The 24,030-nt window shown below is 35.7% G+C and overlaps 1 protein-coding gene and 1 pseudogene across 1 annotated transcript; both read left to right on the forward strand.

The window, feature by feature from the left end:
- Positions 1–4,516: 4,516 nt before the first annotated feature.
- On the forward strand, positions 4,517–23,106 carry LOC113392514 (carbohydrate sulfotransferase 4-like). Its single transcript, XM_026628994.2, has 5 exons — positions 4,517–5,408; positions 5,659–5,838; positions 13,590–13,806; positions 19,664–19,813; positions 22,561–23,106. The coding sequence occupies exons 1-4, from the start codon at positions 4,684–4,686 to the stop codon at positions 19,772–19,774; spliced, it is 1,233 nt and encodes a 410-aa protein (XP_026484779.2). The 5' UTR covers positions 4,517–4,683; the 3' UTR covers positions 19,775–19,813; positions 22,561–23,106.
- Positions 8,308–12,417, forward strand: LOC135194802 (uncharacterized; annotated as a pseudogene).
- Positions 23,107–24,030: the final 924 nt, after the last annotated feature.

Below are 24,030 nucleotides of genomic sequence, written 5' to 3' on the forward strand. Positions count from 1 at the left end.
CTTCATTAGGTTCATTGAATCGAATGTTTAAAAATGTTTCACGGTGACAAATAATCCTACATTTACAATAAAGCATATTGTTTTTTACATATTAATATGTTATGCTCAGATATCATATCTCGACGCCTTTACGCGTATACGTACTCGATATTAGCACTAGAGTTTTATTGGACTGTCGTTATTCAAGTGTATTTTATATGGAGTATAATTTTATTTCATTAGGAATAAGGACGCTGTAATAAAAATCAAACCAATGGAACTATAGTGTAGTGAGAAATCTTTAAGTGCACTTGATTATAAGGCAGTAATTAGATATTTAAATAAATTGAGTAATGTTAGGGAAGTAAATTAGACGAGAGAGAAAACTAGAAGCACGCATACACAATTTCGAAGTGATGGTTTTATGCAATAAGTATTAAGTACAGTTTACTGAATATGGAAGCTTCATTCATGGGATTTCTACTAGGAATTGGTTAAACGAGGTGGTGGTATTTTAAATGTGGTAAAATTGTGCTAAAATATTTTAATTATCTCTAAGTAAAAACTATAAGGCTATGTGTAATATTTTAATTTTGTCATATAACGACATCCTTGTTCTTTTTTTACATGTATCGATTTAAATATAGAATAGTTCATTTTTTTTTAAACAAAGGATATTATTTTTCATTTTTTTTCGTTTAATGATGATATCTTGTTTATTTTTTAATCGTTTAAAGATTATATCTAAACTGTTTTAGCTTTACATAATGCTATTAAAATTTAATGAAATCCTTTTTGAAGAAAGGTTTCTATATATACTTGATACACAATGGATCGTTTGTTTATGGAACTTAAAAATATATTCCTACTAGTCGGCGACGAGTCGGTAAAGCCGACTATCCGGCCGCATTCGTAGTCGGTGACTATTCGGTTAAGAGTGCCGAATAACTAGTTTCTTTTGATATATATTCCTTGATAAAGTGTAAATAGGAGGAATTACATTATTACAATTAAAATAATTTTAGGCAAATTACCATTTGTTTCCCGTTATATTTGACTTTACATATCTAATTGGTCAAAAAAAAATGGAAATTTTAATTCTCTTAAGCTCTTGAGCTTTATTTTAATTATCATCATATGCTCCTTTACTTATTTTATTAATTTCACTAAAACAATAACACTATTTTTTACACAAAAACACCGTTCTGACCCGTACAAAACAAAAGAGGCTGATTAGTAGACCGACTAGTCGGTCTCTGTACAACTGACTACTTCGTTAGACGGCTAGTCGGCCAAACTTATAATCGGCACATCTCTAAAATTTGTAATTGATTGGTATTTTCTAAACTTAATAGATTGAAATCATTTTCGTAAAATGTTCTTGTCTGACACTATATATTTCTTATGTACTTATAATATATTTGAATCATACACTTTAAACTTTCGCGATGAATTCTATTCGTTTTGAATATTTAATATCGATTTTAACCGCAATCATATAATTTTACATGACGAATTGCATTTCACGAGATGAGTCTCCGTCGAAATATAAAACTTTTGGTTTCGGTCGCGATTAAAACTCAAACAAAATTTAATAAAATACGAAATCTTCTACTTATCTAATTAATCTGAGATTTAAATCTAATTAATCTGACTTAATTAGCATTGATATGGCATATAATAATTTTAACAATTGAAAGAACAAAAAACAAAATTTTCTGCTGATTTTAATCTGAAAACTAATAATAATCCATGACCTCAAGATTTTGTCATAGACAATTTTCTACTTTTTAATAATTTGACATATTCCTAACATATTTCACGGGGTGGGATTGTGTACAATTGTAAATAAAACCATTTTATATTAGGTCAACATCATTGGCTTGTAGCAAATATTAACACAGATATTATTAACTAGTCTACTTGACATTTTCGATTCAAACAATGGAATCTTAATCAGGTTTTAAAATGCACTCTCGGTTATTTTGCAATTGTTTTAAATTCACATATAGCAGTTTCTGAAACCCACATATCACAATATCTAATTATATTAAGTATTTAAATTAAATGTGACTTACATGACTACAATAACAAACAATAAAACGTTTTAAAATTAATAAAAGATGTTTGAAGTAGTTATACAGATATACATCATACTATACAATATTTTATATACAACAGTAACAGTGTAAATTTTCTACTGCTGGGCTAAGGCCTCCTCTCCCTTTGAGGACAAGGTTTGGAGCATATTCCACCACGCCGCACCAATACGGCTTGGTGGATACACATGTGGCAGAATTTCGTTGAAATTGGGCATGCAGGTTTCCTCACGCAAACTAAGCACATGAAAATTTAGTGGTGCTTGCTTGAGTTTGAACCCGTTATCATCGGTTAAGATGCACGCGTTCTAACCACTGGGCCTGGCATATTGGATATAAAATTTAATATTTATATGCAGAAACATTTTTAACATTACTTTGTTTCCGACGCATGAAAGTTTCGATGCCATTAAAAGCTTAAAAGCTACAGGCTGAACTAAATCGCAGCCAATGTTATATAGTCATTTGTATTCTTATTAGTATTTCAAAGTTAGTAGTATGAAGGAAATAATTAATCTTTCTAAATTGAAGTAGTTTTCAAATATCATCATTCGAATAGTATCAATTTACTTTTGCAAGAATGAATTGTGTTTTTCTGACTGATTCCGACTGGCAGTAGGTTATTCTCGATGGAGACAAGAGAAGTGATTTTATATGTCGCAATTCACAGATGTGTTCGCAAATACAGAGGAATTCTACGAAATAACCCATTACACGTTCAAGATTGAATCTTCATAAAACCCTATTTTGATCTTCATTTGAAGAGAATACATTTCTATGTCTCTAATTTAAAATATAACGGTACTTCCCTTATTCTTCCCCCCTTTTTATCCCCATCAGTAAAGGATTTGTTTATTTTTTCTTTATTTAGCGCTGTGGTTTGGGCATTTTTTAATCAGTCATGACATTAAGTTTATGAACAAGTACTGAACATTAAACAAAAACTTTATATAAAAACCGATAAAAAATATTATAATTTATAGAAATAATAATAATATTCTGAGTCGAACGAGTTTAACTTATAACATCATCTAATTACACCGAAAGCTTATTTAATTAACTTATCTCGTAGGATAACCTTTTAATAAGAGAAGTGTATCTTACACTTCTCTTTTTACGCCAGCTAGAATCTTGCACCAGTTTCGGTCTTTGTTTCGAACCCTGTACTAATTGTCATACTGACTATTAATGTGTATAGTCAAAACATGTAACAACCTTTTTGCAAACCAGCAGTTACGCATACGCAGGCATTAGCTAGCATCAACTGATTTAAAATTCAAAACAAAACAACAATAGAAATAACAACAACAACAATAGAAATAATTTAAACGGAATTTTATATTACAATGATTTTTAAAATAAATACGTTCATGTTTTGAGTTCTTATTATTACCTATTTGTTTAAAAATGCTTTGACACGTTTAAATATTGAAAACGTCAAATCAAAGCCGGCCCGATGAATGCTAAGACTGGCCCTAATTATATTGTTATAAGATTTAAAATTCTATACGCATTTTTATTGGTGCAGTCATATTTCGAGTAGTCACAAACTACTACTCGAAATATGACTATGAATATGACACAAATAAACCTACCGTGTTGAATATGTCTCAATGTCATACAAGATTATTAAGATATTCGACTTATATAATTTATCCGCAAAATTTGTATGCATATTTGCTTATTAAATTAATTTTAAATAATAATAATTATTCTTTTTTATAACGTTGTTAATATCCATGTTCAACGCCGGGGTCATATTATATAATTTTGGAAATAGTCGACTTTATAATAATTTATTTGGAATAATTCTCCGTTATTTGGTTTATTTTTAAAAATGAGTTAGGAAATATTTTTAAATTATTTGTAATTTCAACTGTTACGGCTGAGGATTACCTGATTACTAACATTACTGAACAGTCAATACTAATTCTGTGATAAAAAAGTAGTGGTTGTATATTTCTATATACAACCACATAATACACAATATTAGTATTAACAAAGTTTTTAACCGAAAAAAATAATAAGCAGTTGTTAAAAATGACGAGAAATAAAAGGCCGTTATGCCCATCTTTAACCGGAGCCTACGAAAAAAACAGGTTTTTTACGTTTCGTAATTTTTATTTATTCTTCTACTACCAACTTCTTCTAACCAAATTTGTACTGTATTTCTCTATGAATAAGATTCATCGGAGCCTTTTCGTTACTTCAAATCTAAAGTATTTTCTTATAACTGGTTTAATGTTTATACAATAATAGTTCTTACATCGATAAAAATAGAGTATTTAAATAGTTGTTACACATGATCAAAAACGTCTCAACAGTACCAACAAATCGGAACGGAGTGTCCAAGGTAACAGATTAAAAACGTGGAGTGTCAACGGTTAGACGAAAACGAGTGAGTCCATGATTGTGCATTTCATAGGAGGATCTTAGTTGGGGAGGACGTTAATAAGTAAAATTTTGTTTCTACTTTATTAAGCTTATCATTTTCCTTATAATTAGAGTGCCTTTCATTTTAATTTAATGTTAATAAAAACAAACAACATCTATTCTATCCTTGTGATTTTAAGTGATCAGTTTAATTCGTGTTTTTTAAATAGTAATGTTGCGAAGAGTTAATTTTTATTCAATATGCATTGCGTTTGGTCTCAGTGTTTTATTAATTCTCACTGGAAGTCGATATACATATAACACTAATTACCGTCCAGCTTCTGAGAGTCTGAGAAATGTAAAAAACTTCTTGAAAATAGAAGACGTGGACGAAAATTTATTGCATCCGATCCCAACAAACCCCTACGATGGGTCTCCTGACATCGAAAAAATATTAGATAAAACTAGACTTAAAATTAAACATGAATTGAGGGCTTATAATTTTAGTATATCTGGTGTACAAAGGCTGGAAGACTTAGTTATGGAGTCAGGAGGAAGACCTATAATAAGTTTGATTGTATCTACATGGAGGTCTGGTTCAACATTTACTGGAGAAGTTTTAAATGCCGTGCCAGCAAATTTCTATCATTATGAACCGTTTTTAAGGTATAAAGGTGACCAAGTAAGAGGTACATCAGAGTCTGACAAGGCATTGAAAACTATTAAAAAAATGTTTCAATGTAACTATGATGATATGGAGGACTATTTTGACTTTGGAAAAAATGGTTGGAGTCAATTCAGGCATAACACAAGATTATGGGACCATTGTAAATATAAGAAAGAACTGTGTATCGATGCTGACTTCACTTCTAGGGTCTGTAGGCTGTTTCCATTTCAAAGTATGAAACTAGTCCATGTTAGGCTACGTCTTATTAAACAACTTTTGGAAGATAAAGAGTGAGTATTCATTCAGTATTCCATACCTTAAGTTATAGTTGACCTTTTAAACTTTACATATATTTAAGTCTAATCAAACAACTAGTAAGCCCATTAATAGTTATTAATTCGTCTCTGATAGTTGGAAAAGTTATCACTGATAAAAAAAAATGTACTGATCATTGGAAATGCTTTATCATTTGGAATTAATATTAAAATATCAATATAAAGTCCTTTTTGTTCATTGTTTAAATTTAGTTTCATATTTCAGGTTTAATTTGAAAATTATTTTATTAATCCGGGATCCTCGAGGAGTGATGCAGTCGAGGTTGCATCATGAATTCTGCAAGGCGGCACCTGATTGCTGGAAACCTGAACGGCTATGTGCTGATATGATTAGTGACTATGTAGCTGCTGGACCTCTCCTACAAAAATATCCAGATAAATTTATGTAAGTCAACTGATAATAATAATCTATTAATGATAATGATTTAGTACAAAAAATATCTAATTAAAATACTATATAACCCTTGTTTATACAAGCCAACCTGCAACGCTCGAAACTAGCCACAGCCGAACTATACTAAAAACGGCTCAGGAAAAAGGGATTAGCGTCGCATTTGTCCAAGAACCCTATGTACGACGGACAGGTGAGATGAAATACTACCCTAGTATGAAAATTATCCAGTGCACCCTGAACCGCCAAAAGTCCGTCCAAATTTCAGTTACTTTCACAGTATAATGTTTTACGGTATTTTGTAAGTGATAGAGCCATGCTACACCAACACCAGTAGCTCAAAAGGGCCAGGCTCGAACCGGGTAATTACCACGCTCTCACAGAATACCGTCGTGAAACAGTCGTTTCGTCAGGTGAGTGAGAGTTCCGGATGCCCATAAATGGGGATTGGTCTGGGTGGTTGTGCTATATTAGACAGCCGTTTGGGCTCGGAAGTTATCGATGCATTGGGTCACTTGTCCTGGAGGTCAACGGGATCCGAAGAAACGGTGCTCCGCTAGCCGCCCGTGGTTTGTAGGGGGCCCAATTAGCGTGCTAGACCCATGTGAAAGGCTGCCCTGCCGGCCACGTATAATCCCGGAGTTGCTCCATCGTGCCGGTTGGCGAGGACCCGATGGCGACTCCCGGGGCGCTTCGGGCGTCCCCGCGCTCTCCAAACAAGTTCCCCATCGGTGTATTGTTCCTTACGGGCTGCTTGGCTCCTGGTTTGGTACTTTTTCCCAACTTCTTTCCCCTTCCCCTATTCACTCTAACTATGAAAAGAACCAAAAAGAAAAGTAAGTTTAACCAGAGGTTGCACTTCCTCTCCCTTAAAGTGCATTTCTCTAATAGCCGACGATTGCACTCAAATCTCAATGATGTCCATCACCATCTCGAGACTGAGAGACCTCACTTACTCTTTCTAACGGAGACGCAAATCTGTAACCCGTCCGATCCAACATACCTGCACTATCCAGGGTATATCCTGGAGACCCAATTCCGTGCCCATGCAGGCGTGTGCGTATACATCAGGGACGTGATCTGCTGTCAGCGTCTTCGTAACTTGGAGGTTCCTGACCTTTCTGTTTTATGGGTTCTTGTGAATACTGGCTTCGATCAAATAGCTTATGCCAGTGTCTACCGTTCGCATAGCGGGGACCAAGAGACGACTAGGCTTTTTAACCATCTAAGTTTAACCATCTAAGCTGCAGATTCGGTCTATCGACGCTTTCCATCTGCGCAGTTGGTGTTTCTTGGGGACTTTAATGCACACCATGAAGAGTGGCTGTACCCGCATAGTGATACTGACCACGCTGGAAGAGAGATCTACAAATTTGCAATATCTTGTGGCCTTTCTCAGCTCGTCCACGAACCCACTCGTATTCCTGACGCCGTGGGCCTCACTGCGTATTGCCTGGACTTTCTGTTGACAACCGATCCGATGACAGATATTCGGTTTATGTTTCTCCACCACTCGCGATATCGGATCATTGTGTGGTGAAATCTGTGTCGCACTACCGCCTCCTGACACCAGTCCTAAAGGCACTAGGCGAGTGTGGCGATACAAGACAGCGGATTGGGATGAGATGCGTCACTTTTTCGCCTCTTATCCTTGGAGGCAGGTATGTTTTTCTTCTAGAGATCCATCGTGCTGCGCAGATGCTGTCTCGAGTGTGATTTATCAAGCTATGGAGTATTTTATTCCTTTTGCTGAAGTATCCCTTGAGACCAAAGCTCGCCCGTGGTTTAATGCTGAATGCCTCTTAACTGAAAAGCGTAAGCATGAAGCCTATTTGTCCTGGGGTGACGCTCGTAAAAGCAAAGCCTTGGATATCCAGGTAAAGACGCAAACATACAACGCAGCTACTAAATCTTGTAAAAAAGCGATAAGAAAAGCTCGTTTTGACGTATAGGGGGAAAGTTAGCTTCTTTTCCCTCAGGGAGCAAAGCTTTCTGGAGCCTCGCCAAGTCGGTTGAGAAAAACTTCTGTCGCTCTTCGCTGCCTCCTCTGCACAAACCTGACGGATCTCTGGCCCACAGCGCTAATAAGAAGGCAAATTTATTTGCCAATCTCTTCGCAGAGTATTCTCGTCTGGACAGCAACGGTAAATGTCCACCTCAGTTACCTCCATTTGACCCTAAAATGAGCGCCATTAAAATCCACCAAAAAGAGGTACTTAAATGTTTGCTGAACCTGGATGTTAATAAGGCCAGTGGTCCTCATGGCATTCCAGCAGTGGTACTGAAGTGTTGTGCACCCGAGTTGTCTCTTGTTCTGACTCGTCTATACCAACTCTCTCTAGAAACTGGTAAAGTTCCGAGATCCTGGAAGCTTGCTAATTTCAGCCAATTCCCAAAAAAGGAAGCCGTGCAAACTCAGCCAATTACAGACCTGTCGCGATCACCTCTCTAATCTGTAAGATTATGGAGCGTATCTTATATAATCGTCTCCTGACATATCTTGAAGCAAACGAGCTCCTTAGTGATAACCAATATGATGATCGCAGGGGACGCTCGACCGGAGATATGCTAATATATGCCACCCACCTTTGGAGCGAGGCCTTGGAGGGTCACGGTGAAGCAATAGCCGTTTCATTAGACATCTCAAAGGCCTTTGACCGGGTCTGGTACGAGTCACTACTTAGTAAGCTTCCAGCATACGGCATACCTACTGAGCTCCGCGACTGGATATGTGACTTCCTGAGGGAACGGTCGATTCGAGTTGTCTTGGATAGCTGCTCTTCCGATCTAATGGCAATCAATGCTGGGGTACCTCAGGGATCTGTTCTCTTTGCGACCTTGTTTCTGTTGCACATAAACGATCTTTTAAAACCCGGTATTATTAGCTACGCCGATGACAACACCGTAATTGAGAGGTACGAGTCCAACTCGCGAGCTAGTCCAGAGGAAATGCGGTCCTTGAGAGAGTCCATGATGGAACGGGTGAATGAGACATTGCAGTGGGTGTCCGATTGGGGTGACGCCAATCTTGTCCAGTTCAACCCTTTCAAAACACAGGCGTCTCTTTTCTCCGCGAAAAAGAGTAGCTTCGATTTAACACCCACTTTCGAAAGTGTATCCTTACCGATTACTAATCATCTAGTGCTTCTAGGTATTACCATCACCTCTAACCTCAACTTTGGCCAACAAATTGAGTCTATAGCACAAGCGGCGTCCAAGAAATTATCTATTCTTTCAAAGGTTCGGCGGTACTTCAGTTCTGAACAGCTGCTTAATCTTTGCACTGCCCAAGTTCGATCCCGCATGGAGTACTGCAGTCATCTCTTGGATGGTGCAGCCAAATATCACCTGGACGCTTTGGATTCAGTTGACCGAAGAGCCCGTAGGTTAATTAACAACGCAAAGCTCTCAAATAGCAGACTACACACCCTTGACCATCGTTGTCGAGTTGCCAGCTTATCGGTTTTTTATAGGATACACTTCGGAGAGTGCTCGAAGGCTCTTTTCGAACTGATTGAGCCATCTCCATTCCTTTATCGGACTACTAGGCGCAGGCAAAAGTTTCATCCATACGTTGTTGACATACCCAAAATTCGAACTAAACGGTTTGACAGCTCGGTTTTGGTGAGAGTCGCCAAAATTTGGAATGACCTGCCTGGGTCTATTTTTCCTGATGAGTTGAACTCTGGAGCCTTTAAGAGTAGAGTGAACAGGTTTCTTTTGGATGGGCGTGTACCTACACTTTCCATCAGGTGAGATGGAAGACAAACGCCTATTCCATTACAACTATAAAAGGTATAAATTTAAAGATATCAAGATATTAACTGTTGCTTCTCAATATACATTCTGTAATGTTTTGTATGTACGGAAAAATATCAATGATTTCATGAGAAAATGTGATTCTCATAGCATTGGTACAAGGAACAAACACAAACTTGTTACTCCTGTTTCTCGACTGCATAGAGTCAGTAACTCTTTTGTGGGACAATGTATACGGTTTTACAACAGGATCCCAGAAAGCGTTCAAAATACTTTTGTTGCGAAATTTAAAAAAAATTGTTAAGGAATGCTTGCGTGCAAAAGGGTACTATACAATTAGTGAGTTTATGATTGATAGCACACCTTGGGAATGAAACGATCGCCTACTGGCTATTTCTAATCATATTCAATATATGTACTTAATTTGATTGACAAAAAAAAAAAGACCCGCTGAGTTTCTTTCGCCGGTTCTTCTCAGGTCAGGGTATTTCCTTTTCCGAACCGGTGGTAGTGTTTAATTTGACTATCAATAAGTAAGTGTAATGCTTCTATGTAGAATAAAGGAATTTGAGTTGAGTTTGAGTTTTGAAAAGCTGGTTTAATCGTTTTCGGTGACAAGTTGGAGGTCATCCATGACCGGCAGATCGTTACAGAAAATGTTGCGACAGTATTCCTGCAGGCGGGACAGCTGAGGCTAGGTTTAATCTCGTTTCACTTCGAGGGGGACCATGACTTGCACCTCTACCTAACCCAAATTAGGACAGCCACTCAAAAGATCTCAACCAAAAACTTGCTAGTGGCAGGAGACGTGAATACTTGGAGCCACTGGTTGGGCAGCAACTCCGAAAACCATCGCGGAGAGGAATTCCACGCCTTCATCACGGAAATGGACCTCCACATCCTAAACACCGGCAACGTACCGACCTTCGAAGCATATCGAGGAGAAAGATTGTACTCGAGCTGCACGGACGTGATGGTGACCAGCCAATCCCTGGTAGACAGAACGGAGGACTGGAGAGTGGATAGAAGTCTCATTACATCACACCACAATGCGATTACCTTCAACCTGAGCTTAGAGAAAGCCCAAGTACCCTTGAGGCCTATATCCACGCGCAGATATAATACCAAGATTATCCACGGTTCGTGTGAAGACACGGTCCCGAAACTAAAGGCGTGGCAAGGTAATCCTAGACCACAATGGTGGTCAGCCATCCTAGAAGATCTTAAAAAGGATGTGCTTAGGAAAAAACGCCGAATACGTAATGCTGCACTCAATAGGAAACAACTCACAGTCGAAGAGCACGTACAGGCCAGGGAAAATTGTAAGAGGAAAGCGTACGATGCAACTACTCAAAGCTGGAAAGACTTTTATTTTATAAGGAAGATCTCGAGAAGACGGGATGACATGCTGCTGAGGGACTCAGCTGGTGAAACACTGTCGCCAGATCAATCAGCCAAGCTCCTTGCGGAAACGTTCTATCCAGATAACTCTTATAGACCTATCGAACCTTTCACAACCGCTAAGCTGGAATTGGTTCTCTCGAGTCTCAATCCAAAGAAAGCTCCAGGTCCGGATGGGCTAACGTTCAATATATGTATCGCAGCAATAAATTATAACGTATCGCTATCGTGCTTCCCCAAACAGGAAAGCTGCATGTAAACATTCTTCGCAAACCAGGAAAACAAGATTACACCCACCCTAAGTCCTACAGGCCAATCGGATTATTACAAATCCTTGGTAAGACAGTAGAAAAACTGATGGTGGGTGGGCTTCAATGGCGTCTACCCCCCACTTTGCACCCGAGTCAATACAGATTTATACCACAGCGAGGAACGAAAGACGCTCTCTACGACCTACTCAACTATATCCAGGTGGAAGTAAGATAAAATAAATTAGTACTTCGGGTATCACACGATATAGAGGGCCCTTTCGACCTTGCACGGTGGCCAGCCCTTAACAAACAGATGGTGCGCAAATATTAGCCACGCAACTTGTATGTCATCCTACGTTTTTTTTTGTTTTACGAGGAGGAAATGCATTTACGCATGCCGCCCGGTCGGAGGACCGGGACGGGTATGTGGGGCTCAACCGGGATCTAATGCCCCGTGCCAGGGCACGCTAACGCTAATGCCCTGTCCTACCCACTAAAACCATCCTCCGGTTTCCACCATGCCGCCGAGTATTGAGGCCGCGGGATCGCCAAGGGCATGCAACCGCGACCCCACCAGCGGCAGCCGCCGTAAGGCGGCTGAATATTCATGGATAGCGCGCCTAGTGCGCGCCTCCCCCCTCATCCTCCACGTGGAAATGTGGCGAACTCCCCAGAGTCCGCCACTGGAGGCTGGGCGTCAACGAAGCTGACGCCCTGCGGCGGATAAGATGGTAGGCTCCGCCGTTAACCGCCGGTGTAAAACACCTGGGAGGCTCGAGTAGCGAGCCCTCCCACTCCCTCCTAGCCAATGAGGCCACTCACATGATCCGCTTTGACGCCGATCAGGGACGTACCAGGAGCAGCTCCGCGGCATCCCTCCCGCTAGTCTTAGCCGTGGCCGACGAGCAAGCTCAAGCTGGCCCCGTTGCCCGGGGTACACCACGAGGAAGTGACTGACATGTACCCCATGCCATCCTACCTACAAGACCGGAGGATAATAGTTAACTATACCAGAGCGACCAGCGAGAAGGGAACCACTAAGGTATGTGTCCAAGAATCCATTGGCGCACCGACCTTCTGGAACCTCATCGTCGATTCGCAATTACGACGTAGTCCTTGTATTTCCGATCACCATAACAGCGGGTTGCAGACTACAGTTTAATCCACCTTAGCGGCAACTATCACGTGCAGCAAAGGTGTCATGGGGTCTTAATGCAGAAATAGTCAGAACCATCTACATGGCGGTTATAGAGCCTATCGTCCTGTACGCGGCTAGCGTATGGTTTCCTGCAGCAGGGAAGTTAACATTAAAGAATAAGCTAAACTCGCTGCAAAGAGGCTTCTACTTGCTTTATCTTTAATTGTAAGCGTTTAATATAAAATAATTGCTTAGGAAATTTGTTTCCTACAAATAATAGTTTATGATAAAAAATGGGGACCAAATTTAGATTACTACAGATAAAACATAATTAGCTAAAAGCTGCAGGTATTGCTCCTGGTTAAATAGAATGTGTAAACAAATACGTGGCTATCATTAAAGTTGTATACCCTTAGCCTAAATATTAAAATGCTAATTAATACAAGCTTGGAACAAGTTCTATTCTTCAAATGATTGTATTATGTTTATTATGATTTGATCTTTTTTTATAAAGTATTATTATTCGTTGATTTCCATGAAGGATAAATTATAATTTAATTGCATTTAATTGCATTTAATTACCTATGTAACTTGATTGTCGGAAAAGATTAGCTACAGACCAAAATCTGCATTCCGAACTGGGAGTAACGTTCAATTTAATTTAACTCTGTAATACAATGATTGAGTAGTGCTGGCAAGAGTCTTCGTGAATAAAGAATATAGCAAATGTGGCATGCGTAATGTATATTAATCTACTTTCCTCGCATGCGGTCCAAATTTGGAGACAAACAAAAATATATACATATTTTGTGTTTCTCCATTTATAAACAGGCATTAAGGTCGAATCATGTATTTGCATGTGCATTATATTCCATGTTTGTGCACATGAATTAAAGTGAAGTGCTGCAATGATAGTTTTTGATTTCCATAACTTTTACAATTTTTTCAATAATGACTCATGTAATTAAATTTAAAAATTAATTAGAAAATGTCGAATACTTTTGCTTGCTTCAAAATCGGTTGTATATATTATATATCTAATATATATTAAACTAGTTTAATGGTAACACAAAGATTGATAATACATTGTACGGGATATTAGCAGTACATTAAATTTCACCAACCTACATAATTTTCTAATTAGAAGAGGAACATTGTTCAGCAATTATTATTTATTTGCATAATTTTTTATTCAGGGTTTTGCGGTTTGAAGAACTGGCTCTTAACACAAATAGCACATCATATGACCTACTAAAGTTCCTGCATTTGGATGTGACACAATCTGTCAATGAATTTCTCTATTCTCACACAAACGTCGATTTGACCGGTGTGAGTGCTACGTTCAGAGTCTCCCGTGATGTGCCTTATAGATGGAGGAATATTCTAGATTTTAATTTTGTTGATGAAATTCAGGTGAGTTTATTAACTTCTTCTTGGATATAAATTACACTTACTAATTAATATGGGAAGAAAATGGCAGCTCAAATTTCCTGTGCAGGAACTAAATTGATGTCACTTAATAAAGAAGTATTGTAAGTTTTTTAACCTCATTACGGCTACTCCTTTGACATAATTCATAGTCGATATTTCTTTCTGAAACCTGTAAAAGTCTCGAATGTCTCTTGTTATAAAGATATAATAATACTAATGAAACACTATTGCTTTCAATAAAAACAGTTGCACTTAAAACAAAATAATACAAGGTTCTGAGAACTTGATCTATTTTAACTACCTAAAGAACAATCTAGATAAACGCCGTTGAATTTTGATCTGCATACACCGGCAGCGTTATAAGCGGTTTGTTTTCGCGAGTGTTTAAATGCAGTTTTTAAACTTTACCATTCATAAAGCCATAATATCTTAACGGTATAAGAGATGAATAGAGATGAATATTTTTATGTCATACAGATAGGCGAATTGCCAAATGGGTCACCGGATGGTAAGTGGTCGCCACTGCCCACAGACGTTCGCCATTAACAATCCATTATCAAAAACTGTCACCTTACGATACGATACTTCAATAGACTAAAAAACTATGTTATTAACTGACAGTGCAGATTACCCCTACCGCCTATGTTTTTAAATATTAACTAACTCCCAATTTTTAAAACCTATTAATTTGTGAACTTGTAATTTGAATTGATAGATTTTTTTTTGTATTATTCTCAAAATTTTTTTTTTTTTTTAACTTTCCATGGGTTTTTTTGCCAAAAATTTTACTGTACACGCTTGAAACTATAATGTTTGATTTAAACATGCGTTTGACAGTGCTATATTTGCATATCGTTTGCGTAAATACTTTGAATTGCTGGTATACTGCTGAATAAATATTGCCTAACATAGTTTGGTCGTTGTAACTGTTTAAAATATTTCATCGAATGAGTTATCTATAAGGTTATAAGGTTTGACACCTTTTTTTGTCAATCCACGAACTTGAATGAAAGACTGTCGCGAGATTGACGGATCGTTATTACATTGCCGATCTAGTGTCTATACATTTTGTAATCTAAGCTATCAATCCATCAATCATACCATAGGTATGGATTGAACTGATGCCAGATTTCTAATACATGGTTTCCTGATATCGATATAACCGAAACCAATTTTATTATTTGTTTAATTTTATAAACCTTATAATTCTGAGTTTGGGATAAAATCAAAATTGGCAACAATCTCTCATTTACATTAAATCGGGGACAGTTCTTTTATTTCTAATTTTTACGCCGGAATAATCATCTATTAATTCCAAGGCAAATTCGAATTATGTTCTCAAATCGATTACACTGTTTTTATTAAATCGGATACAATAACAAAATACGTATTTATTAATATATACAATATATAATTGCAGTAAATAAATGAATTTAAATAAACTAATTAAAATAGGACGCGGCGGATACGATTTGTGAGAATATGAAATGAGTTGATAGCGTGTAAGCGTAGAGCTTGTGACAATTCCCTGCCTTTCTTAGTTAAAATATAATTTTACGTTTATATTTATTATATTTAAATATTGGCTCGTGATTTCGTCTAGTTAGGATCCATATAACGTTGATTTTGTGTAATAGCCGTGTTCTATTAGAGCGTCAGAGATTATAAGTTCAATCGACTATAGAGGAGTCAAATAAAACCAGGTTTATCTTTTAAATGCGTTCTTAATATAAATATTTTGTTTAATTAATTTGAATAATAATAATCGAATGTATGAGATACCGGTCCCATTTCCTTTAATACCTCTTACGAGTAGCTGAAGGATGTCGCTCCTACTCATCTTTATATATTTAACTGTTTTGAAAAATATAAAAGGGGGAGGAGGTTGAATTGGCTCCGTTCCCGCCATCAACTGTAGATTCCAACCATAGATCGGCGAACCTTCCTCGAACATGGGATAGTGTAATTTTATAGTGTGCCAACACTTTGTTAAATAATATATGAACTAGAACTAAAGTCCAGCAGGTATCACAGCCGTAGCTGAGGTGTATAAAAGACTAATAGTCTTACTTATAAATAAACTAGACCGTAGTCCAGCGGATAGCACAGCAATGACTATGTTATTAAAATCGACGATTTGACTTATAAATAAATCAATAAACTAGACCGTGGTCCAGTGGGTTTCACAGTCATAACTGCGGTGTTTATAAAGTAGCCAATACCACAACAATAATAATAAAAACAAGGATCATAGTCCCATAAATAGTTATCAGTCATAGTTGAGGAAATCTGTAGCCAATGGGTTACCAATGGTAAACCTTGGATTATCATTGCATTAAATCACTGTTTCTCATACCAGTTCAAGTGCACGATCATCAGGCGCCATATATAGTGATGGCAGCCTGGATGAAATCCATTATTTGGGTCCTTCACTGCATGAACGTATCACTTCAACATTATTACAGCCTCCGCAACGCCCTGCAACATTCGGTCGTGATTCTGGTACTACTGATTGATGAGAGACATCAATAACGACGTCGTAACGTCAATCAGCCATAGCTCAGTATCACATAGCACATACACTACTCTGGTAACCCGGTAAGACAGAGTGAGTTACATTACCATATCGCCGAACACGTTATACAGTAACCTCAAACCCCGAAACTATCTCACGTAGGCAGCCTCATTGGTAACAGAAGGAGGGACACTACCGTATCGCCAAAGACGTTATACAGTAACCTCAAACCTCGCAACTGCATCACCTAAGCAAATTCAAGACGACATCGCCACGAGGGACACTAATGCAGCGACTCTCGGTCGAGCCACACAGCCTCAGACCACGCGTCGAATCATCAAGAATGCACCAGAGTATATTCAGTACAGTACTCGTGCGCGATCATTTTGCATGTGCATAGTACAAATATATTATAAAGGTTTTGTTGTTTAACAATAAAAATCTCAAAACATCAACATCATTAGATCGTTGTTGTCGTGACCGTACCAAACAGTTATACCAAACTTGAATATGTTTACCGATAATATTTGAAGAGTTTTATAACGACCACTTTACGAACTTGCGTTCGTCGATCGACACAGTTTTACATGAAGAGTATTGATTTCGATCGCTATACGAACTTACATCCGTTGATCGTCCGAAATATGTATAAATATCGAAAATGAGAACTCTTCCTTTAAAAGTCGGTTAATAAAAATCATAGCTGATTTTTATAATATAATTAAAAAAAACTGGTAAATAATTGGTTGCGATACGGCAGTCTGTAATCTTTTAACCTGATAACGTGATTTTTTTAAATGTATTATTTTTTACACACAAAAATGCACTATAGCACACATATACGATGTTATCTACGCGCATAAAAATACCCTATGTACTATTGCATATTGTATATTATCAAGTAACGGACGAAATTATTAAATCTATGTATGTTTGTGTATGTTGTAAAGTTTAGCAATATTAATTGATAGATTATTTTTCTTCTTTACATAGTATAAAACAAAGTCGCTTTCTCTGTCCCTATGTCCCTTTGTACGCTTAAATCTTTAAAACTACGCAACGGATTTTGATGCGGTTTTTTTAATAGATAGAGTGATTCGAGAGGATGGTTTTTGTATATAATACATAGACAATATAATTAAGTAACACTGATAATTTTAAAAGTTTCTAATGTAATGTCATAAATTTATAAATTGTTTGCGCTTACATTGTAAACGCTGGCTGAACCCTACTAGATAGATCAAAATAATGTACTACAGAATTGTACACCTCAATAATATCTATAAAAAGTCCGTGATTGTATGTGTCTATCTGTTAGTTATAACCCACAATAACATTTTTTTGTTATTTATTTTTTACCACAAATATTGGCTAATATTCAAAGTGATTTTAATCTATACAGCATTAATCCTTATCCAATGAAATACCTTAAATACATTGTTGATTTAATATTGTTGATTGTTGATTTAATACAGCATATGATTTAAATGAATATTTTCGAATATATTACAGATTTAAAAATTGCGGAACGTAGCGTTTGCGGTGGTACTGGCCGGCCGGGGCGGCGGGAGCGTGCTATAGGCGCGTCGGAGGCCGCGGTTCTCCCTGTAGCACTTTGAATTTAGCAGCGATCGGACGCGCTTATTATCGGAGCTCTTTAGCGATTGAAATAACAATCCATACTTCCATACTAATATTATAAATGCGAAAGTAACTTTATCTGTCTGTCTGTCTCGCTTTCACGCCTAAACTACTGGACAGATTTAAATGAAATTTGGTACACAAATAGTCTAGAGCCTGAGAAAGGACATAGGCAACTTTTTATTTATAAAAAAATGCTGTAAATGGTTGAAAAGGGGGATGAAAGGTTTTAAGTTGTTGAAAGTATTGTCATGTTTAGAATTTTTAGAACTAGATGTATAAAACTTATATTTTAGGCTGTACACTTATAAAATAACATATCATGACACCCACTCGGGAGGAAATTTTGGATATTCTACCCCTAAATGGGTGAAATAGGGGTTGAACGTTCGTATGGAATTTTTTGAAGTTAGAAGCATGAAATTTTATTTTTGGGCTACCGATTAAAAAATATTTGATATGTATTTAAACGTTTCTGGATATTTTACGCCAAAGGGGTTCTCCCCTTTGGTGTCAAGTTTATTTTTGGGCTACCGATTAAAAAGGAGTTGATTCGCATTTAAGCGTTTCTGGATATTCTATCCTAAGGGCTGAAATACACACAAATGTGGTATACAAAGAGGTATTAACGTAACATTTTAAGTTAATTTGTAAATATATACATATTCTACGCGGGCAAAGCCGCGGGTAACAGCTAGTTTTTAATAAAATTTGTCTTTCGTTGTTGGTTACTTCAGTTTATGCATTTCAATAACGGCTAAATGAAGGTGACGAAAAGGACTAACGCCATCTTTTGTTATTAAAAATATGTTTTATTATTAAATTTAAAATCAATTCTCATTGTAATAAATAGTGTCAATATTACAGCTTATAGTACAATTATTAATAATTTGAGATTAATATAATAATAATTAAAAAAAAATAGATATTTAAATATGTTGTTACAAAGATCACTTGACATCGAAAGGAACGCTCGAGTGAAAAGACTTGACTTTAATTGATATTTGTATAGCCTATCCCACTCGAAGAAGGAGTAAAGATAAACAAACCTTAGATTTACGTTTTTCATGCGTCATTACGATTTGCTAAACACTGCAAACAGTTCTTGATTAATTCATAATTTGTAATACAACACGATTCTACTTAGAACTACACCATTTTACTTCCGAAGAGCCGATTACAACTTCGCTGTGATTGAAAAGAGGAATTCAAAATATGTAGGTATATATTACACGAGCACAATGATATAATAATTAACCTAAAGATATAACTAGCGAGTCACGTCAATCTTAACCGAAGATTGCAAATCCGAATTCGGGCGAGCGCCATTGAATTTTCATGTGCTTAATTTGACTTTATAATTAATCTCGTGCTCTGCGGTGGAGGAAAATATCGTGAGGAAACCTGCATATATTGGATGAAATATGCGTGTATCCAACACGCAATAGCAAACCTCGTTAAAAGGAGAAGCCCTGCACTGAGTTTTATTATTATATGTAAATATTATTACATAATTACAAGTGAACTATGTTCATTCATTAGTCTATACAAGATCTCTAACATTTCACATTATTTTTTAAGCGATCAAATGATGAAGAAATTAACTTTAATTTTTTGTCTTTGATCAAATATGCGTTAATAATAAAAAAAAAAATATTTGAATCTACGTTCTGCTATTTTCAGGGGTCGTGCAAGGAAGCGATGTCTCTGTGGGGATACCGCATGGCGCACAATGCAACGCACATGACAAGCAAAGACTTTAACCCTCTAGATCAATATTCTCTCACTCAGTGAGAAATATGTCGAGTGTACGGTTGTTAATAATTTTATAAGGTGAGTTTTTGTACTTTTAATCCATTTTTTTATTTTTAATATACCTTTTTATATTTATTATCTGTGTACATTGTTAAAACTTAAATGTTAATTCAACAGCGCGTTCGTTCTTATAAATGATTCTTATGTTGTTGTCAGGTTTCAAACGACGATTTTAACCCAGATATAACGCATTTAGGTATATTTAAAAACAACAAACTTTTGTTTAGTTATGAAATATAATTTTATTTTTATTAATAAAACTGAACTTATACACAATTTTTATTTATTAAAAACAATATATATAAAGAGAATAAGGATAATGATAGATAGTTTATTATTTCTATTAAATTTAGTATCATGGAAATGCCCTGAATTTTGCCCTTTAAAGGTTTCATACGGTTTATACCATAGTTAATTGGCTATTTGATTATTGACTGGTTTTTAAAATCCTTTTTATACCATTTAGTAGAGGTTAAGGAACCAAGTAAAAGTTGTATTTTTAATTCTAGTACATATTTGCTGAAAAATATCAAACTAAAAATTCAATATTTAAACAGCGCGCGAAAACGCTTCTTTGACAATATGGCGCTGCAATGGGGTCGGTGACGTTACTTGCCTGTATTGTAATCTGTGGCACATATAATCCACATACAGTAGGCAAACGAGGTTAACAAGCAAGTGACATCATCATAAACCCGACCAATCAGAAGTGTTTTGTGTCACGTGACAAACGTTTAAAAAATGCATTTTTATTTATGGATTTTTGAATAAATTTATAATTATATTCAACTTTCGTTAATAAAAAACCATTTTTAAATTCATAATATATACTGACTAGCTTCTGCCCGCGACTTCGTCCGCGTAGATTTCGGATTTGTTACAGGATTGCGTATCTCAAACGGAAATCAAAATAACCCATAAAGATACAAAATATATATTTTTTTAAATAAATAGAAGTAAGAAGAAGAATTTTTTAAACTTTGCGAAAATTATGAAAACTTTATAACACTATAAAGATGTGATGTAAATAGTTATATTATGACTTGATTTGGCTTGACATGGATGTGATGTAAATAGTTATATTATGACTTGATTTTTGATTTTTTAAACTTATTTTCCGACAATTTTTTTCTATACATATAATTAAGGAGTAAATCGACCGAATCTGTCGGTGTACATTGAATATTTTTTGAAAATACAATGCATATTATATTTTTATGTTTAATAGCGGTCGCCCGTGGCTCCGCCTGTGTGGATATCGGTTACCGCTGCAAAAAGCCTACCCAGGAAAGACACGGTCAGCAAAATGATTCCCAGGTCAATTCACAGACACCGACACTAACATCGACGACGCAGTCATTATCCGCAGGCTGCATAGATTGTCTTTATGTGGATGTTAAAGTTGTTAATGATTATAATAGTTAAATGTAATTAATACTAAGTTTTCACTTCTGTCGGCAGTCCCGGAGTGCAACCCGTTGTTTTAGGATAGATAACTAAAGCGATTCTCTATAAACAACATTTGACGTTAAATTATTTTCAGGTAACAAAATATACTGATGTTCGGGAGCCCTAACCCGTGATAGGACAACGTAAAGTTGCCCATGCGTAAAACATTCTTTTCGTAAATCAATTCCTACTAATTTGAATGTTTGGCCCTGGGATTTTTTTATCGTTAGTGCGAAAGAAATTTTTACTGGAAATGGGAGCCTTTTGAAGGGTATAGGCAAATCAGTAGGAATCATGGGTATTCTTAGTATATGAGCTATTTCACCAGCTGCAGGGCCGGTGATAATAATCTTCGCTACTATTAAATTATATTTTAGCTCCTTTATAAGAAGTCTCGTGCCATTACACATGTTGGGGGGGGGGGGCTTAAATTTCTGAGAAGCATTATCAGCGTGCCAACTTTTAACGACAGTTCATGAGGTGATAGCCCAGCGGGGTTCAGAGAATTTAAAAATTCCTGGGGGTAGTGCACTGCGTCCTCGATGTTAGTGACGGTGTCTATGGATTTATAGAACTTAACTTCATCCGGTACTTTCTGCATAATTAAATTGTTTATTTCGTTGACTGTTTCATGCCTGGGAGAAATTATTTTGATAAGGATTAATAGCATGAGTAAAATAAATGCGTTTAAATGTAGTCCAAAAAAAAAAACAAGATTTTTAAATAAAAAAATGGTTGTTGTGCCTCACTCGACATAGATAGGTATAGTGTGTCCCGGACTTTTTTGTAGATATTTATAAGATCTACATTTAATTTAAACATTTTATGGTTCTATCTTTTATAGCAACGTAAGCAAAATAAGTAACTTTTTTGTTTGATTTTTTACACCTTGTGTCCGAAAAACCCAAATATCTTACGGAACCCTATTTTTTTCCAAAATAAAATTTAGCCTATGTTACTCGTGGATGTTAATGTAGCTTTTGAATGGTGAAAGAATTTTTTAAATCGGTCTAGTAGTTTTTGAGCCTATTCATTACAAACAAACAAACAAAATTTTCCTCTTTATAATATTAGTATGGATTACAGTAATTGACACTTTATTTTTCGCACTGTCAAATAGCCTATTGTGATAAATTTTCGAAGTAGTTTTCGACGCTCACATAGCGATTGCTTGTTGCTGGATACACTTAAAATAGGAGAAAATACATTGCTCGTCGATTAGCTCCGTTTGTATAAATACAATGTAAAGATTTAAATCGATTATTGTTTTATTTTGAACACCTGTATATTTAATGTACAATGTTATCTATTTACAGATGATGCTGCATTTTTTTCACATCAACAAGTATTTTTAATCGTCATTAATATATTTTTTAATCTAGTTTGTTACGAGGATATCAGAATATAAAGAAGTCTCCGTAGAAAGAAATGTGACTGAAACAATTTTGATATTTTAATAATTATAGTTTTATCTCAATAGCGAAAATTGAAACGTAAGTAGGTACATTTTGGTGTAAAATTTAATTGTAAGTTTATTTTTTGTGATTCCTGTATTTCCTTTCTTCGGTTTAATTATTATTGTGAGATTAGCTGGCTAAACACAATGAGAAAAACTAAATATATAAAAAGATCACATAAATGAAAATAATCTGTCTGAAAATAGTCATCGTACATATATAATATAGGAGGAATTATTTAAAAATTAAAATCAAAGGCAACTAAGAAGAGATATTAATTAATCTCCCTGTTTAGCCGGCTAATCGAAAACTAAATATAACCTAATGTTCTAGAAGGTACTAGATGATTTTCAAATTATAATATTAAAAAAAAATTATACTAAACAAAGATTATAGGTGTAGTGAGCGTGTATTAAAATAATTCAGCAATAAATTATTTTAAATACAAATAAAGTTTTAATACATATATAGGTTTTTGATTTACTTAGATTTTTAAGGAAGTCAATAATGAAATAAAACGTTTTGACGGTTTGAACTTTTTTTTTTCGGCAGTTTATTTTGCTAAAGTATCTGATGAAGATATGGATATACCATGACTTCTGAAAGTTGAAATATAATAGATAAGTTATTGAAAACGACCGTAAGACAATAACTTGTATTAGGCTATGAAATAGTCCGTCCGACTTCATTAGGTTCATTGAATCGAATGTTTAAAAATATTTCACGGTGACAAATAATCCTACATTTACAATAAAGCATATTGTTTTTTACATATTAATATGTTATGCTCAGATATCATATCTCGACGCCTTTACGCGTATACGTACTCGATATTAGCACTAGAGTTTTATTGGACTGTCGTTATTCAAGTGTATTTTATATGGAGTATAATTTTATTTCATTAGGAATAAGGACGCTGTAATAAAAATCAAACCAATGGAACTATAGTGTAGTGAGAAATCTTTAAGTGCACTTGATTATAAGGCAGTAATTAGATATTTAAATAAATTGAGTAATGTTAGGGAAGTAAATTAGACGAAAGAGAAAACTAGAAGAACGGATAGACATTTTCTAAGTGATGGTTTTATTCATGGGAATTCTACTAGGAATTGGTTAAAATCTGGTGGTGGTATTTTAAATGTGGTAAAATTGTGCTAAAATATTTTAATTATCTCTATAAGGCTATGTGTAATATTTTAGTTATGTCATATAACGACATCCTTGTTCTTTTTTTACATGTATCGATTTAAATGTACAATAGTTCATTTTTTTTAAACAAAGGATATTATTTTTCACGATTATTTGTTTTTATCGCATTATATAATTTTT

This window comes from Vanessa tameamea, chromosome 5, assembly GCF_037043105.1.
Source record: "Vanessa tameamea isolate UH-Manoa-2023 chromosome 5, ilVanTame1 primary haplotype, whole genome shotgun sequence".
Lineage (NCBI taxonomy): Eukaryota > Metazoa > Arthropoda > Insecta > Lepidoptera > Nymphalidae > Vanessa > Vanessa tameamea.

What these genes read in the sequence shown, in the direction of transcription:
- LOC113392514 (XM_026628994.2), top strand. Translation starts at nt 4,684, where the DNA reads ATGTTGCGAAGAGTTAATTTTTATTCAATATGCATTGCGTTTGGTCTC. An exon ending in AAATATCCAGATAAATTTAT is followed by an intron (nt 5,839 to 13,589) that starts GTAAGTCAACTG and finishes TTTTTTATTCAG; the next exon opens with GGTTTTGCGGTTTGAAGAAC. An exon ending in ATTTTGTTGATGAAATTCAG is followed by an intron (nt 13,807 to 19,663) that starts GTGAGTTTATTA and finishes TGCTATTTTCAG; the next exon opens with GGGTCGTGCAAGGAAGCGAT.